The 16,837-nt window shown below is 37.5% G+C and overlaps 1 protein-coding gene across 1 annotated transcript in view; it reads left to right on the plus strand.

Moving 5' to 3' along the window:
- Positions 1 to 4,820: 4,820 nt before the first annotated feature.
- PSME4 (proteasome activator subunit 4) overlaps positions 4,821 to 16,837 on the plus strand; it is a gene marked incomplete at its 3' end in the record, with an annotated part of 59,777 nt that continues 47,760 nt past the window's right edge. The window contains exons 1-6 of the mRNA XM_081998312.1: positions 4,821 to 4,876; positions 5,418 to 5,534; positions 10,456 to 10,500; positions 11,859 to 12,008; positions 13,187 to 13,250; positions 16,520 to 16,594. Coding sequence (XP_081854438.1) covers positions 4,836 to 4,876; positions 5,418 to 5,534; positions 10,456 to 10,500; positions 11,859 to 12,008; positions 13,187 to 13,250; positions 16,520 to 16,594 — 492 coding nt within the window. The 5' untranslated portion in view covers positions 4,821 to 4,835. The remainder of the gene's footprint in view (positions 4,877 to 5,417; positions 5,535 to 10,455; positions 10,501 to 11,858; positions 12,009 to 13,186; positions 13,251 to 16,519; positions 16,595 to 16,837) is intronic.

Genomic DNA, 16,837 nt, shown 5'->3' on the forward strand with positions numbered 1-16,837 from the left:
GCGGAGTGTGGTGAGAGACCTTTCTCTCCTGTGAAGACAGGAATAGTGCAGTTACTGGAGTAATTTATGACTTAGTGGGACTTCTTATGCAAGTAAAACTGCTTGCCTCAAAGACTGGCATTTAAATCTGTAATCATTACCCCAAGATTCCTCCAGCTTTGGCTAGTAAAATCTGTATCTTACAGAACAATAATCCAGTTGTGAAAGCAGAAGACTGAATCTCAGTTGTATAACTTGCTGCAGTCTGTGCGTGGGGGAAAAAGCAGGTTGCATCAGAATAATTTGCTTAAATGGACTTGTGTCATACTCTTTTATGGTCTCAAAGTCAAAAATAAGCTGCTGTTTCAATTTTTCCCTCTTTCGTGTTTTATACAGAGACTTTGTGCATAAATTTTTTTAAACTTTTTTAGAACATAGGCTGTAAATGAGCAGATTAGTATATGAACATTTAATATTTACTGTACATGTAGTTGACTCTGCGTTCTGGAAAACGCACAAATGTCCATCTGTGCTTTCTTCTTCAGTAGGCAAGGGTAGAGTTTTTGGAGGTGGGGGGAACACAGTTTCTGCTCCTGACAATGTTTATGTGCTTGTCAGGTATAGGATTATTACAAAATGATATTTAACTGTCTTGCTGTAAGCTGTGGAAAAAGTGCAGCTCAACTGTTTGGATTTAGAATGACAGGACACAAAGTTACAGTGAGGATGAAAACATCTCAGTGGGACTTTACTCAAGTATTTTTATCACTGTTGCATATCAATATTTTCTTATATCTCTTTCCCTTCCAACTTCATTAGAAAAATATAAGGTTTCCTTTTGGGTGCCGAAGGGATGTATGTGTATACTGTGTAGATGTACATGTGATTTAAAGTCTTGTGAAGCATGATTCATTGTTTTTTCATATCGTTTGTTAAAAACTGAATTTTAGATCAGTCATAATCCTGTCCTGTGTATTAAGAAATGAAAAGGGGTAGCTAGGAATTCAGGAGAGTGCCCTATTCAGCTTTGTAAATGAAGGCAATTTTTAACTGTAGCAGAGCTGCCAACTTTCTAGGGCAATTTAAGATGTCCACTTGATACAATAGTACATTTCCTAAAAATAGGTCTATTGTAATTGTGGAGTGAGAGACTGGATACCTCATGCTTTTAGAATAGGGAATTGGCTTCTTTTTTTTCATGTTCAGAGGCCCTGTACTCTGTGCAGAAAAAATGGAGCTGCAAACAGAATTTTAATTTCTTAATCATGTTTTTTTTGGGGGAGGGTTTTGTTGTGTTGTTTCTCTCCAGGTAGCTGAACTTCAAATCAGACTTCAGTCGACCTGCACAATGAAGGACAATTTACTTATCCTTTTTGCAGTTGTCTGGTAGAGGTTGAAAGCTCATAAAACTTTTGACTGTTTTCTTAAAGGAGGAATGAGAAAAGAAGATTTCAAGAATCATCACAATGTAGTGTTACCTGCTTTCATATAAGAAGTCTTGTGTTTTGTTTTGCAGTAATTTAGTTCTAGAATTAATTTTTTTCCCCAATAACCCAATTTTTTTTTTAATGCCTAAGAGCCACTGTTTGTATGGTGAAGATAAACCTGTGTGGTTAGCCCCTAGGCATTCTTCAGGATTCATTAAATTCTGCCTATATTATTTAGTAATGGTGATATTTCATCCTTTGTGAGGGGATATTCTGAAAGTGTTGCAGGTGCCTTCTGCTACATTTGCTTATTTAATCTTGAGGAAAAGGTGATTAGCCCCTAATAATAACTAATTATTTTCTGCCATTGTCTTAATGCACAGCTGAATTAAGACAAATAACTGACAATTTTAAAATCTACCTCCCCCCCGACATGAAGGAACTGTAAATATGGGAGCAATTTGGCATCTAGTTCTGCTTCTTGGGCATAGTGACATCTTGATGTTCAGTACATTTCTGTGTACTTTACTCCTTCTGTTTCTTAATTAACAGCATTTTGTATAATAGAACTGCTGTTAGCAAATGTCAAGAAAGGTAACCAGCCAAACATTTTTTTTTCTTTTGGCATATATAGCAACGCTGACAGATTAATTTGATTTCTAATGTAGTGTTTCTTTGTAGTTAAAACTTATTTTTCAGGCTTCTGCAGTTTCTTGTTTTTTAATCATACATGAAGAAATGAAAACCATGTTCTTTGTTACTTTATGCCTAGTATTGTGAGAGTGGAGAAGTACATGCAAGTGCATGGGACTGAAGAATAATGAATTGGAAGTTATTAAAGGTTAAACTTTAGTTCAGAACCCTCTTCCACAGCAGAGTGAGCCTTCGGTGTTGCTGTTTTCCTTCCTTTTTCCTGTCATAAAAGTACAAACACTCTTGCAGGCAAACTCCTGTAAAGTTTGGTCATTGCATCAAACACTGTCTTACCCTTTTATTAAATAGTAAGGGAATGACTAAGTGGGAGTGATAGGACTGTGTGGCTGGTCACCTCTCTCATGGTCATATAAAATGCCTTTGATTTGCCTCTTAAGTCTAGCAGGCTGTTTTCAAGGCATGTGCTTTTCCTTTGAGAGTCTGGGAATAGCTCTGATGTTTGTTTATGAAATTTTTGTGTTGTCCTGATTATTACCCCATTTATCTTGAAAAAGCTTCCAGGCTTTTACATTGTGTTCTTCCCATATAGTGTACGAGGAATGTATGCTTTTAGAAGGTAAAATATTGTGATTAAAATAAGTATGACTAAGTTATATGCTTCTGTTAGCTCTCAGAAAATCAACTGTCCCCTGTAGTTTTCCCTGAGGATTCCTTTCGCATGTCCGTTTTATGTGTGTGGAAAGTGTAGGTGTTCAACTGCTCATGGTGTCATTCTATAGGTAGGTAGGGGCCAGTCAAGAGAATTTAGGTTCCTGTGGTAGAAGAGTGGGTTGTCCTGTATTGTGTGTGTTTCCTGCTGTATTTGAAATAAGTAGAACACATTGAAATGAGCATTAGTGAAAATACTGCCCATCAAATGTAACCTCCCTGCCCTTGAAATCAGTAGGAAAAGGGAAGTGGGAAAGTGCTGTAGAGTTGGTTAGTTTCTTACACACACACACACCCTCCCCAGTGATTATCAGTTTGCCAGGGCCCTGTAGCTGTTTCATTGTGTCTTCAAGGGAAACTGGAGGAAGAAGGTTGAAAGAAAAAATCTTGTGAGGAAAGAGCAAGGGGACTTGGTGTATGTATATTTAAGGAAACTAACTCATTTTGGTAAGATTACTAGGTGTGGGTCATCCTGAAAGTTCAGCTATAATTTTGTTTTAAATTGAGGAATGGGGGATGTGGGGAAGTAGAGGGGAAGAAAAAAATACTCAAGTAGTTGAGTCCAAATCCTATGTGCTCTTGTGTTGCTGTGTGAAGTGTGCCTCATGTAAGTGTGTTTTATTAAGGAATCTGAATTTTAGTTCTCAAGTAATTGGTTCTTCCACTGGAAGTTCTGTGAGGAATAGAAGTTTATAGAGGAGCATGAAGCATGAAGATATAATATTAAACCAAACTCCTCAGTGTCGCAGGAGTCAATTTTGGAAACTGAATTCAGGAATCAAGATAGTTCCTTCTCATTGTTAGATCAGTCACTGCTAATGTTTGCCCCTTTAAAATTACCTAGCCTCTATTACTTTGAAGTAGGAGTCCTTCAGAGATGTTTCCTTCCTAATCTTTTCACGTGGTGGTTCTAGTGTAGGATTCTGCAACACGTGCTGCCCTGCATACCAAATAAGCAGTGTGAGATCTGGCGTTCTTCACATTATCAGAACAGGCCTTGATGTTCTGCTGGTGTATATTTAGCAACTTATCAACCCAGCCTTTACCAAATCTTAAACAAAAACAATGAACAAGCTTCTCAAAAAATTGGTTTCTAGGAGCTCATATCTTGTATACTTTGTTGAACAGCATATTAGTAAGGTTTCTTAGGTATCTTTAAGAATAGTTGGAGCAGTAATAAAAAGGAAAGCATGCTTCCCAAGTGAGTAGTAATTCATAGTTGTGTGACACAGAAAATGCTGCACTAGGACCTTGTATGGATTTTGCTGGTGCAGAATATATTTTTAAGACTTCAAATGTATTTCTTTTTTCAATCTCAATTTGTAAACAGCAAACGCTTCTTCCAGAGTTAGTCCCGATGAATTTACACTTTCTTTAAATAGTAAGTATAAGGGATAGCAGTGGGGGACACCACCAGCGAAGCTCAGTGTCTAAATCAATTGTTCAACCTTATTGGAAGCTATCAGATTTAGACTTTACTTGATACTTTTTTTTTTAATAGCTTCTGGGTTGTGTCCTGTCTCCTCCTTAAAGTGCCCCAGCTGAAGAGGGTAGAGTATAATAAGACTGCCTGTGACAGTTGTTGTGATTTGGTTTGGGTTTTTTTTTTAAGAGAAATAAATACGTGGGGATATGGAAATACTAAATTTAATGTCTAGTACATTTTCAGCTGACATGAAAGAATATGATCCTTGTTTTTGTGGTATCTGGTGTAAGCATGAAGTTACACTATTTGTAGAACCTTGGAAGACTGTAAACTTTATTTGATCATCCTTTTTCTTTCTCTAGGTACTTTCAGTTGTCAATCTTCCTTTGCTATACAGCTTCAGGGTCTTACTTGTTGGACTTGTGAACTAGGTTTTACTTCTGTTTCATTAAACACCAAGTTGGACAGAGTCTGGCTCAGGTCTTGGATAAAATGGAAATGTTAAAAAATACTGCTGACTCATGTTGTGTTTTGTTTCTAGATACATCCGATTATATGGGAGAAAATTTAGCAGAGAAGATCATGTGCTTTTTATCAAGTTGTTGTATGAGTTGGTAACAATTCCAAAACTGGAGATCAGCATGATGCAGGGATTTGCACGCCTGTTGATAAACCTGTTAAAGTACGTACAGATTTCTGCTGACTACTGCTTTTGTTTCCAAGTAGTTGATCACTTCACTTGCTTAATGTTGTTACATGCTTCAATGTACTAGTGTGTTCTATTACAGGTTAATTCACTTAATCTCCCCTATACAGATGATGTTGGTTAAGAGTTCTCATTATGCAAACATGTTGTCCCTTTCAAAGCTTTAGGAGTGGTATTGAAAGTGAAAGAACATCAGGTTTTGTTCCTGTTAGGAAAAGAAAACATCTCAGAGAGCCAAGTGTTAAGGTTGAATCTCACATAGGGAGAAGATGAAGACTGTCTCACAACTTGATAATGTTTATGTCACTTAGTCAGGCTTTTCCTGAAGACTTGACAGTTTCTGTTCATGCAGAAATGCTGCAAGTGGCTAGCTTTAGTCTTGCCTAACCTTCCTGCAGTTTGTGCCAAATGCAGGAGATAAACATCATTCAGAGCAGTGATCTGAGGTATTCTGATGTGCAGTGTATCAATGTAAATGCTTAATACTGAAGTGTTCCTTGTTATTTTTTTCTATTAGGAAAAAAGAACTGCTTTCCAGGGGTGATTTAGAGTTACCATGGAGACCGCTTTATGAAATGTTGGAAAGGATATTGTACTCCAAAACAGAACATCTTGGATTAAATTGGTTTCCCAAGTAAGCTTGCATTTTAAAACACTTGATAGACTATAAGTACCTGTAATGCTTGAAAATACTTCAAAACTTGCTTTTAATACCTGGAAACTGATACACAGTAAATATTTTGCTTATATTTTCAAGAAGTATATTTCAGTAATTGCATGCAAGACTTACTAAATCATGTATATCCTTCTGCCAGTGAATTGTGTTTGTTGTGATGTTTCTCTTCATGAATGCGTTTGAGTTCATTTCTAAATATGCTGGAACAGGGGCCTTCATCTTTAGGATGATAACTTACAGTTTAACAGATTTAGTATTAAATTTTTAACAACATTCATGTTAAATGTCTGCTTTTCAGTTTCATAGCACAGTAAGCGTTTGGGGAAAAAAAATGGTACTGTTCTTAAATATATGTACCGTAAGCATTCCCAATATCTGTAATCTAGGTGTAAATCAGTATGCGTACAAAGAAAAGTAAGTGCGTTCTATAGGAAATACATATATAATCTTTCAAAGTGATAATACGATATGGACAAATAATTTTTTTCCCAGTTAAGAATTCTAGAAATGTTCTACTGATTTTTTTTAAATAAAAACATCTTTTCTTTGCTTTCTTTGTGCTGCCAATCCCTCCCCATCTGTCACATTTCCAAAATGACAATTTTCATAGTAATTCCAATTAGAGAAGGTCCTGCTTTATAAATTACAGACTTTAAAAGATACTATATGGATAACTCATTATGTTTGTATTGAAACTTTGCGTAAAGAAACGCAGGTGAAAGTACTTCACTGGCTTTAAATTTTTTTTTTTTCTGTCCAGGGATGTTGAAGTACTAACATTGATTCTTTCTACTGACTGGAAGATCCTACTACTGATAAGTGGCATGAACAGAAAATATATGTAGCCTTGTAACCTGTTACAGAGCATTTCATGCTGAACTTCTGTCATGGCTACGTAGCTGGAAAAATAATTTTTCTAAATAGCATTGTTTTGCTAATTGTAGATATTACTTGTAAGTGAAAATCCAAAAGAGCAGAACCTTTTTTAGTTGGTTTAATTTATGCATATGCCAGCACTTACTGACACTGCATACTTTGCTCCGTGGGGATGTTGATCAGTCAGTTTTCATTTACTGTGTGAGAAACTAGCGTAGTGGGGAGGAGACTTTTGCAAGGGGGAAAAGAAGGTTAAGCTGGGAGGAGGGCATCAGTTGTGATTGTCTGTCTGAAAATTTTAGCTTTTATTAGCTGTATTAGATATCAGACACTCCATTTTAATATGCAGTGCGATTTGTTCTCATACGGTGTTTTTTTTTCTTAACATCAATTTTGAGGGGTATCTTTTTGGTGGAAGTCAAGAGATGCTTTTAAAAGCTGATTTGATTTATAGCTGTTAATTTAACTACTGTTTTAATATTTTATTTTTTTTTTTTTACATTCAGTTCATATCGACCAGGCTTGTCTTCACCTAAAACATTTGTGCTTAATGTATTACATAGGTGGTAAGAATGACTTTTTGTTTTGTTCAGCTCTGGCCGATGTGTAATCTTCTGCATGTTCTGTTAGATTGTAACACTTGTCACACAGGTGTAATTTTCTGCATAAATAATTGTATTGGAAAACCAATGTTAACATTACACCACTGTTTATGAGAATGTCGCACTGTATGTAAACCTTTCTAATTGGGGAACAAGATAGCGTGTGTGAAGTGGCTGATAAAGTGGCTATATGCTAACTAATTTAACCAGTGTATATATTTCAAGGGTCAAATGAAAGGTAAATTTTATGTTTGAATAACTGCTGTGTCTGAATATGGACAAAATCAGTATTGGTGTAGGAGTGCATGTTACTGAGTAAGTGTACCTTACTATTAAAAACGATGAAATCATGGAAAGTGCTTTAGCAGTGAGGTAATAGGTTCTGGAAAATACACCCAGCAACAACCTTGTAGCTGTGAAGTGTGAAACAAAGTTTCTGTATTGGAAGAGTTTACTGTGAATTTTTGCAGTGAGAAACCTATCAGGAGTTTTGGTGTATATATAAATTTGGAAAACTGGTATAAGTACAAGTGGAATTGCAGTGTGTTTTGCTTTGTTTGGGGTTTTTTAGGAAGAAATTTTTAGTTGTACTAATGCAGTGAGAGATTGATGAGAGAGAGAATGCATATTTGGCTCACCAGAGTTAGAAATTCACTAAAATAATTTGTGAAACTGTAGCCGGTTGCTCTTTTCATTGTCGTGATTTAAACTCTTGTAATGGAGTGCCCACTGCAGGGCTAGAATTTCACTTAAGGCCTGAATCTGTCCTGAAAAACTGAAAACTGTGCTTTTACTGCTTTTTCATAATGTCAGTCAACAGTGTCAGTTTCTATGTTAACTGTTTTAACTGAAACATGTTTGTCTCTGAAAATGCAGGGGAAAAAACCCAGATACACAAATTAATATGGTCATGTCCTTTCCAAAAGAAGAAAATAATCATGTAGTACCAAAATTTTGACTAGTGATAGGGTTTAATACTATTGTTGGTTGGTTGGTTGTTTGTCTATGTATCCATGTGGCAAGACATGATAATAATAAGCTAATAATATGTCAGGTAATAAGGAGGAACTGAAAGCAAATAAAACTGAATAGGATGAGAAATCTTCCTTTATCTCACTGAATAAGCTATTGTTTCAGTAATTAATAGGAGATACCTTCCAGTGTAGGTGGCTTCATTATCTCTCAATTACAAAGGTTTTAATACCCTATCCAAGTGGTCAACATTGAATACCTGAGCAAGGGCAAGAGTACAAACTACTTTATGCTGATCCAATCTGGTGTGTTTTATGTCTATAAAGTCGTTTGCTGTTGTGCTCTATTAATCCATGGCTAGGTTTAGTGGTAGAGTAGCATACAGAAATTTGCAGGTGTGATACCTGCAGGTACTTTTGAGCAATTCTGCAGTGTTGGGTGTGCAGAAAGTCTAACCGAAACTGGAACAGAAGCCACTGCTAAGAAGTTTGAGAGATTTTGTTCAAAGTGGTAATGAAAAGAGTAACCAGCAGTCTCTTGTTCTCCCCAGCTATATTGTCCCGTCCTTTTCTAACTAGTAGTCATCAAACAGGAATCTTACAAGGTGTCTTCCACAGTTGGTCTATAGTTTAACTGTGTCTTAGATGGAAGTTTCCTTACATACAAAGTTGTCTGCTGTTGCTTTTTTCTTTCTAGCTTCCATCCTAAGTTTGTGATCAGAAGACAGGAGGGGGCATTCCTTCCAGTCTTTCTCCTTTGCTCTCTTCCACTAACAAATGCTGAGTTCTGGCTGAAAATCTGTGAACTGGAAAGACCTGTTGATCTCTGGTACCAGTGTGTCTTAAAATTCCTCTGTCCTTCAGGTTCTCCTTAGTAATAGTTTACTTCAGTGGAGTGTGAAACTATGGGGATAGCTTTTTTGTTTGTTTTGTTGCACTCTTTTCATGTTAATCTTTAATGCTCTTAAGGAATGTTGCTGGTTCATGCTTTATTTATCCACTCTTGGAACAACTGTCACCTCTTTCCTAACTCTTTCAAGAACAGTATTCACCTTAACCCAGAATCTTGATGAGCTTCTTGCCAAGTTCGATCTTATTTTTGCTTAATGAGTGGTTGGCCATTCCTCTTCAAATTTTAGAAGCTGTCAGTCAGCTGAAAATTTTCGTCCTGGGAGAGATCATGGATTTACTTTGTCACTGTTGCATAAAATGCACAGAATTTTGCATCCTCTGGAGCGCTGCTTAAAATGAAGTAGTGGTATGAGGGCTGGGTGGGCTTTTGCTGGCTTGCAGTGAATGTTGAGGTGTTGAACGGAAATAGCGTTTTATCCATTTTATGTTTCTCCCGTCTTGTATGGGATCAGTTTACTTTGTGTAGGACTAGAGAGAGAGTGGGTGCATGCTTAGTATTTGTGTGTCTCAAAATTTAATGACCTAAACTGATCTTTGCTAAAACTCAAAAGATGATACATTTGCATCATCTTTTTCTCATCAAAATAGCATTTCTGTATGTTAGTTTTTGATTAAATAAAGTATGCCATATTCCTATTAAGAGTACAGGAAGTACATCTAAAAGAAATGTAGGAAGGTCTTCTGCCAGAATGTTTTTTTTCATTCAAGGAATGTTTTTTCGGTAAAAGTACGATTAAGTCTTGAGCTCATCTTGTAATAAACAGAAGATTTGAAGAACATGACACTTTACTACCTCTATGGGTCCATTGATCAATCAGTCTTCTCCCCCACCCTTTTTATTCTTTGACCTTATGCCGAAGTTTAGTCATTTTAAGTGGTTTGATGGCATCCTGTGACAATTCATGTTAAAATGATTTCTCAAATAAATTTTCTTGCTACAGATGAGAACACTTTTTAAAATTAGCTGTTAATTGTGAGGGAAGCTAATGAAATAACCATTGATTTGCAGATAGTTCACTTCTCTTTCTTAGAACCACTGGACAAAAACTGAAACTAGATTGAAAAAGACAGATATGGTATTTGGAGTCCAATAACAACAACAACTTTCTGAAGTCTGTTGCCTTTGTTTATCTTACAAATATTTATGAAGTCCATAAATCCATTATTTTTCTGTTTATCTTTTCAATTTTCCCTAAGAAGTTATCTTGCTCTGCTGGTTATTCATGGATAGAATGCAGGATATTACTTACAAGAAATTATAATAAATTCTTCACTTAAATGCAGTAAATACTAGAGTGGTATATGAAAAGTAGAACCAGGAGTTTAGCAGAGCAATTTTAATCGTTATGATTAGGTCTGTGTAGGAGGCAATTAGCTGCTGCATGTTCACAGAAGACATCTAATTGCATCAATATTATCTTAAGCTCTTGAGGGAAAAATCAGCAAATAGTTGTTTATTTTACTGTGTCATTGAAATTTGGTAATACACTATCCCTAATGTTTCCTTTCTTGTTTCAGCTCTGTAGAAAGTGTTCTGAAAACACTGGTGAAGAGCTGCAGACCGTAAGTGTTTGTTGTTGTTGACTTTGTTTTTTTTTTTAAGCCTGTATCTTTAATACTACTTTAAGAGGGGGAAGAGAAGTGTTTTAAAAAACAAACAAAACCCCAAACCAAACCCCCCAAAAACCCACCCTACTATGCATTCCTTGGCTGATGTTGTCCCAACTCATCTAAGAAGCTTGGGGTGGAGGGTACAGGCTTTTCTGGTTTACTGCATTATGAATGATCAATACTTCAGGCTTATAGGTTGCTTAAAATGAAAACAAAATGACAGGCATATTCTGTGGTATAATATTTAAACAAAGTGTAAGTTGTTTTGCTTTTTTTTTTCTTTTTAACAGCCTTGTTTGAAAATATGTTAGTAATTAGTTAAGCGGGGATATCACTAGCTGAGGCCACCATTGCTTTTGATCTTTTGTACTCTTTTCACTGAGAATGTGTGTGCCTGAATCAGTCTTGCTAACCGCACTAATGTACTTTGTTAACAGCTTAAGATACTGCAAAGATACAGAGAAGAGACTTGTTCTCTTTTTACTTACCATTCTTATGGTCATTTGTAGTTACCGTCTGCTTTCATGGGAGCAGTTGTTTCACATAGTGGTGTTGCTCCACTGAGCTTTGCTATGGGAGATGCATCTAAAGACATACTGTTAGTATGAGCAACATAAGTATAAAGCAACCTTACAGTTTTCTCAGATATATTTGGTTTTGCAGCTAAATAAAACCCTTTAGTTTTCAATGTTGATTTTTCTGGTATCTGTTATGAATATGAAAGTCACCAAAGCAGAGTATTTTAAAAATGCAAACTTGATTACTGTCTCTTGAAAATTCCAACCTAAGGTTGGGACGCTGATAATGTTACTTCCAGTTGGCCCCATATCAACTGCAATAATTATGCTGTATAAACAGTTGTATCTGATACGCATTTTAAATACTGCATTGCATGGATATTTAGTTTCTTTTAAAAGAAATTCTTGTCATGTTCTGATAAATGTTCCTCATGCCTTAATTAACTTTTTTTTTTTTATATTGCATCAAATGCAAATAGTAGTTGTTTGGTTTTGACCAGCCTTCACACTGAAATGGTTTTGCATTGTACAGAATCTTCTCCGGTTCAGCAAGACAAAAATGTTCTTTCATTTGTGGTCTTAAAATGATGCACCATGGCGTCCTTCATCTTGACTTTGTGTTTTGTGAAGGTTAAATGGAGTTGAGGATTGCCTGTCTATTGCCCTTGGGTGCATGGTCTTACTGTAAAACTAACATTTTGTGAGAAATTAATAGATAGTTTTAAATATGTTTTAAAAGACCCAAACTTTAAAGCCAGGGCTGTATATGTTCAATGGTTTCTTTGTTTTCAGGTATTTTCCAGAAGATGCCACTGCAGAGATGCTAGATGAATGGAGGCCTTTAATGTGTCCATTTGATGTTACCATGCAAAAGGCTATTACCTACTTTGAACTATTTCTACCTACTACCCTTCCTCCTGAACTTCACGAGAAAGGTTTCAAGTAAGCATAACTGAATGTCTATTGGTGTAGTATTCTGTTGCAAAGGCAAGCGATTATCTTTTACAGGATGACTTGAGGTCAACCAGCAAAACGAATGGTGGCTTTTAACAGCATTTTTGGCAGGAGTTCAAGACAGAAATTCTGTCAGCATTCTTCTTTTGTAGCAGTGACCTGGGGAAATCTTAGTACCTATTCTCTAATGAGTTTTCCCTACTCTAGAGTAAAGCACGCAGTATACAACAGAACAAACAGAATTAAATGCACTTTAATTCTGAAAGAATAGTCCCAGAAGTTAAAATGGTTAACCAGAGCACAGCTTTGTCCTACCTTCTCTTTAATTTGGGGTAGCTTCTGATGAGTCCCTCGTGTAAGTTACATGAAGTTACGTCAAGTACAGCTGTTACTACAATTTTGGGATTGTGAGGTAGAGGTCTTCAATTCGCTGTCAAGATGTGGAAATGTGAGACGGTTGGAAGATTTGCTATAGGAAATGAGTTTGAGAATTAAGAGGAGAAACATTTACAAGACAGGACAGTATCTGGCTCATCTTTAAGGTAGAGGAATTGAACTTCAAACCATAAAGCAGTGGTGTTTAGTGCCTGTAGAGATTACTTAGGTTAGAAGTATATTTGTGATATAGGCTTAGTGAAAACTTCGGGGAAGGAAGTGAATGTGGTTTATAAAGGTGAATTTAACTAAAGGGCTGGTATGAAGGGTTTGCATCTTTGGCCTCATGTGAATTCAGAATAGAAGCTAATGGCACTTGTAACCATCGGCCAATAGGGACTAATGTTAGATTTTAAGGTAGAGGGAAATGAAGCGTGATTTATTTTCATCTGTTTTACCTGTGTTGGGATGGCAATATGTGATGAAATGGCAAAACTGAAGCGGATAAGGAAACTCCTGGTGAAACACTTGTGTGAAAAGGGGGAATTAGAAGTGAATAAGAGGAGGAGAGGTAGGAGAAGCAAGGACTGAAACTCGGGATCAGTTTGCGGGTAAGGAGGATGCTGTAGGAGACAGTGTGATACAAGCATGTCCATGTTGATCCCTGCTGTTTTTGAATGAGCCGAGGGGCAGATGAGTTCCTGAGACCACCTGGCAAAGTGAGGGATAAATATCCAATGAGAGAGCTGCTTTCACAAAACCAAAGTTATTTTGATTCTGTTTTTTTGCAGGCTTTGGTTTGATGAATTTATAGGCCTTTGGGTGTCAGTTCAAAACCTTCCTCAATGGGAAGGGGTAAGTATTTACTTTTCACCTACACTGGAAGAAATCCATTTAAATATTCCTACAATGTGCCTGCAAGGCATTGAAGTCAAACAATGATAGGATGGAATTTTTTTTCCTTTAACTAATACAAGAAAGCAGAGGCAATCATTTCATGATTGTTAGCAAGCAATTACTGGTTGAAATGAGACTGCACTTGTGCTTGTTGAACATTGTTTAATGGCTAGCTTGGGCAGCTTTTCTTTCCAGCCTTGGGAATGCAGGCATTTTCCAGACTGCCTGCTAATGCTTACAATCATGCGAAGTGCTATTGTGATTTGTATAAATTATAATTCTGTGAAGTCCTGTCTTTTATATCTTAACATGTCTTTCATGGTCCCTAATTTTGAGTATAATGCTTTACCTTGACTGCAATGAGTTGTTGTCATCCTTATTTTAGACACAGTAAAGAACCTGTACTTCCCTTGGCCAAAAATACCATTTGGCTATATCTTTCAGGGAAAATAGTCTACCATGCACCTGTCTGCGTTTTTTTGTGTATGTCTCATATGACTAGACATATTCTTGAGAAATGAAATAAAATGTCATTCTTGAGACAACACCACTAGCAGCTTAGGTGCTGCTGGTGTCAGCTGACCTGTCCCTTGGCTTTACTGCAGTGAACCTTGGCATATTACCAGATCTTTTCCATACTCAGTATGAACATAAGCTTATTGACCATCTGGCTCCTTTTACTAATCTCCTGCCTATATACACCAGGAGGACTTCTCGGTGTCTTTGGAGAAAGCTGATTTCCATTGAATGCTACCTTTGTAGCATGTTCTGTTTCTGGCATTTTCTTTGTGCAAAGGCCTGTGTCTAGGTTTTTCTGGTTTGAGTTATGTTTCATCACAAATAGAGGAAGGGAGTCTTTGTTGCAGCGGTTGGCAATTGTCCAGATTTGAACAGGGGTGATTGCCGAAGTTTTATTTGAGATTGCCTGTAGACACTTTTGTGTCTTTCTGATGGCTATCCAAAAAAGCACAATTCTGTCTACTCTTTCTGACAGAAAGATGACAGCCTGCACTGTAATGCCATGATTTGGTTTGTTTCTGTCAAATGGTCTAACAAATAGTCATCAACACTCTTTCATAAGTTCTCTCTGATATTTTTTCCCTCTTCCACTGTATTCTGACAGTTTGCTCAGAAGGCCCAAGCAATTTTATTTTTTTCCCCAGAGCTTTCACTTCTTGTTTCCTTTGCTGTCTTGTCCACTTCTTTAAGGGCAGGCTTGTTTATTTCATCAAGCTGGGATGCAGACAATTAGACATATGGGTTCTGACTATGCAATCCAATTTCAGGCTCTGTACACTGCAAGCATTTTCTCAGCTTGCTTTGGCAGGAGTTAGACTTGCTATTTGAAGGGGAGCTATAGAATCAATTGCCTTTGTGCATGGTAAGCAGTTCAGGTTGTTTTTTTTTCAGTGGATATTTCCTGGTATCAAAAGGAGGTCATTTATAAAAATGTAACACTTGTCTTCAGGCTGTGTCAGATGTGACTGTCCGGAATTGAATTTTTGGGTTTTCCAAAGCTACCGTGTCCTTCAGTCTGAGAGAAGAACTATTCTTCTGTGAATATCTGTGTTTGAATTAGGCAGGATTATTTAAGGCTCTTCCTTTTGCCTTTGGCATAGCTTCAAGGTACTGGTAGAAGCATGAATGCTCTTGGAGACCTGATAGGTATTTCCCCACTTGGACAAGCTCATAAAAGGAGTGTTAGTGGATTACATGCTTTCTCATGGTCAGGGTATGAGTGAGACTTCATGTCCTTTTTTGTTTAGTCCTGATAACTCTCTTCCCTGAGGACATCTTTCAGTTCCCTTTTGGACTCATGAGACTGTCTTCTGGCAATGGATTATCTAATTCTTCATAGATAGTCATGTACTGCCATTCCATCTGACAGCTAATGCCTGTGACTTTTACAAGCCACGGATGTGTATAAACCAAAGCTTACAAATGTGACAGCCACAGCACAGGCAAGCGTGGTTTAAGTAGGGTGGATCCTGCAGAAGCTAAATAGTCCTTCAAGATGCATTGGTTCAATTTTCTTCAATGCATATATATAGATGCTATTTTAGACCAATATCCACATTTGGCTTACGCGAGAGCGCTCTACTGCAGCTGGAGTTGATTTTGGCAAGGGATGCAAAGAATAATAAGGGCTTCGACAGGTATGTCAGCCAGAAAAGTAAGGTCAAAGAAGGCGTACCCTCCTTGATGAGCGAGACTGGCAAACTGGTGACAACAGATGAGGAGAAGGCTGAGGTATTCAAGTTCTTTGCCTCAGTCTTCATTGGCAGTCTTTCTTCCTCCACCTCTCAAGGGGATGGGCTGCAAGACGGGGACTGGAGGAGCAAAGTCCCTCCCACTGTAAGAGAAAATCAGGTTTGAGACTGCCTGAGGAACCGGAACGTACACAAGTCGATGGGACCTGATGAAATGCGTCCCAGAGTCCTGGGGGAACTGGCTGATGTAGTTGTCAAGCCATTCTCCATGATATTTGAAATGTCCTGGCAGTCAGGTGAAGTCCCTGGAGACTGGAGAAAGGGAAACATTGCACCCACTTTTAAAAAGGGTAGAATGAAGGACCCTGGGAACTAGTGACCGATCAGCCTCACCTCTGTGCCTGGGAAGATCATGGAACAGATCTTCTTAGAAGCATGATGTTTATGATACGGAATACTTCTGTTGGCCACCCTGGGTGAGCTGCCCTGGCCTCTGTTCCTCCTAGCTTTAGCACCTGGCTGGCTGGAGACTGATAGAGGCCTTGATCTCTGTGGAAACCCACATACCATCGCTGGCCATGAACTAAAACAAAGTGTCTTATCAACTTTGTTCTCACAGTAACGGGTGCTGCAGTCTTCTTAGAAGTGCAGCTTTCCCAAACAGAAAACTGATTTTATGATTCTATCTCAGCAAAACCAGGACAACGTTTGAAAAAAAATATTGAAGAGGTAGGGGTGTATATTCTGAGAGGCTGCCTCTCCCAGAACTTAGATCACAATTACCTGCTTTGTAAAGTGCTAGGTTGAGTAATGAGTTGGACTCCTGAAGGTTGAAATTCAGGTGTGTTATGAAATATGGTATTGGTGGCTTCTGGCAGAGTGAAATCTCCCTTTACAAGTGCTTTAGTGCCACGGGTAGCTTTTATCTTGCATCTGTAAAGTAGATTGAGGGGTTTGTGCATCTTTTATTACAAATATATTCTAATGAATATTGCCTTCTTTTATGGTTGTTTTCAGCATCTAGTAAATCTTTTTGCTCGCTTGGCCACTGACAACATCGGGTACATAGACTGGGATCCGTATGTACCAAAGGTAATATTTCTTACTGTATGAAATTATTTTGTTTACTTTCAGATAAGTCTTCACTGTTACTACGCTAAGAATAATTTGTGTTCCTTGTATAGGTCTTACACCGCAGTAGCCCAGTTTTTCAAATTAGGTGCATTCATTTGAAGACTTAAGTTCAAGTTTGAACATTTGACCGATCCTTTTGTAAGGACAGACAGGGTTGCAAGTTGTTACTGTTATCACCTGACTCAAAACCCAACCAAAGCA

This window comes from Phaethon aethereus (genome assembly GCF_964289735.1).
Source record: "Phaethon aethereus genome assembly, chromosome: 3".
NCBI classification, from domain to species: domain Eukaryota; kingdom Metazoa; phylum Chordata; class Aves; order Phaethontiformes; family Phaethontidae; genus Phaethon; species Phaethon aethereus.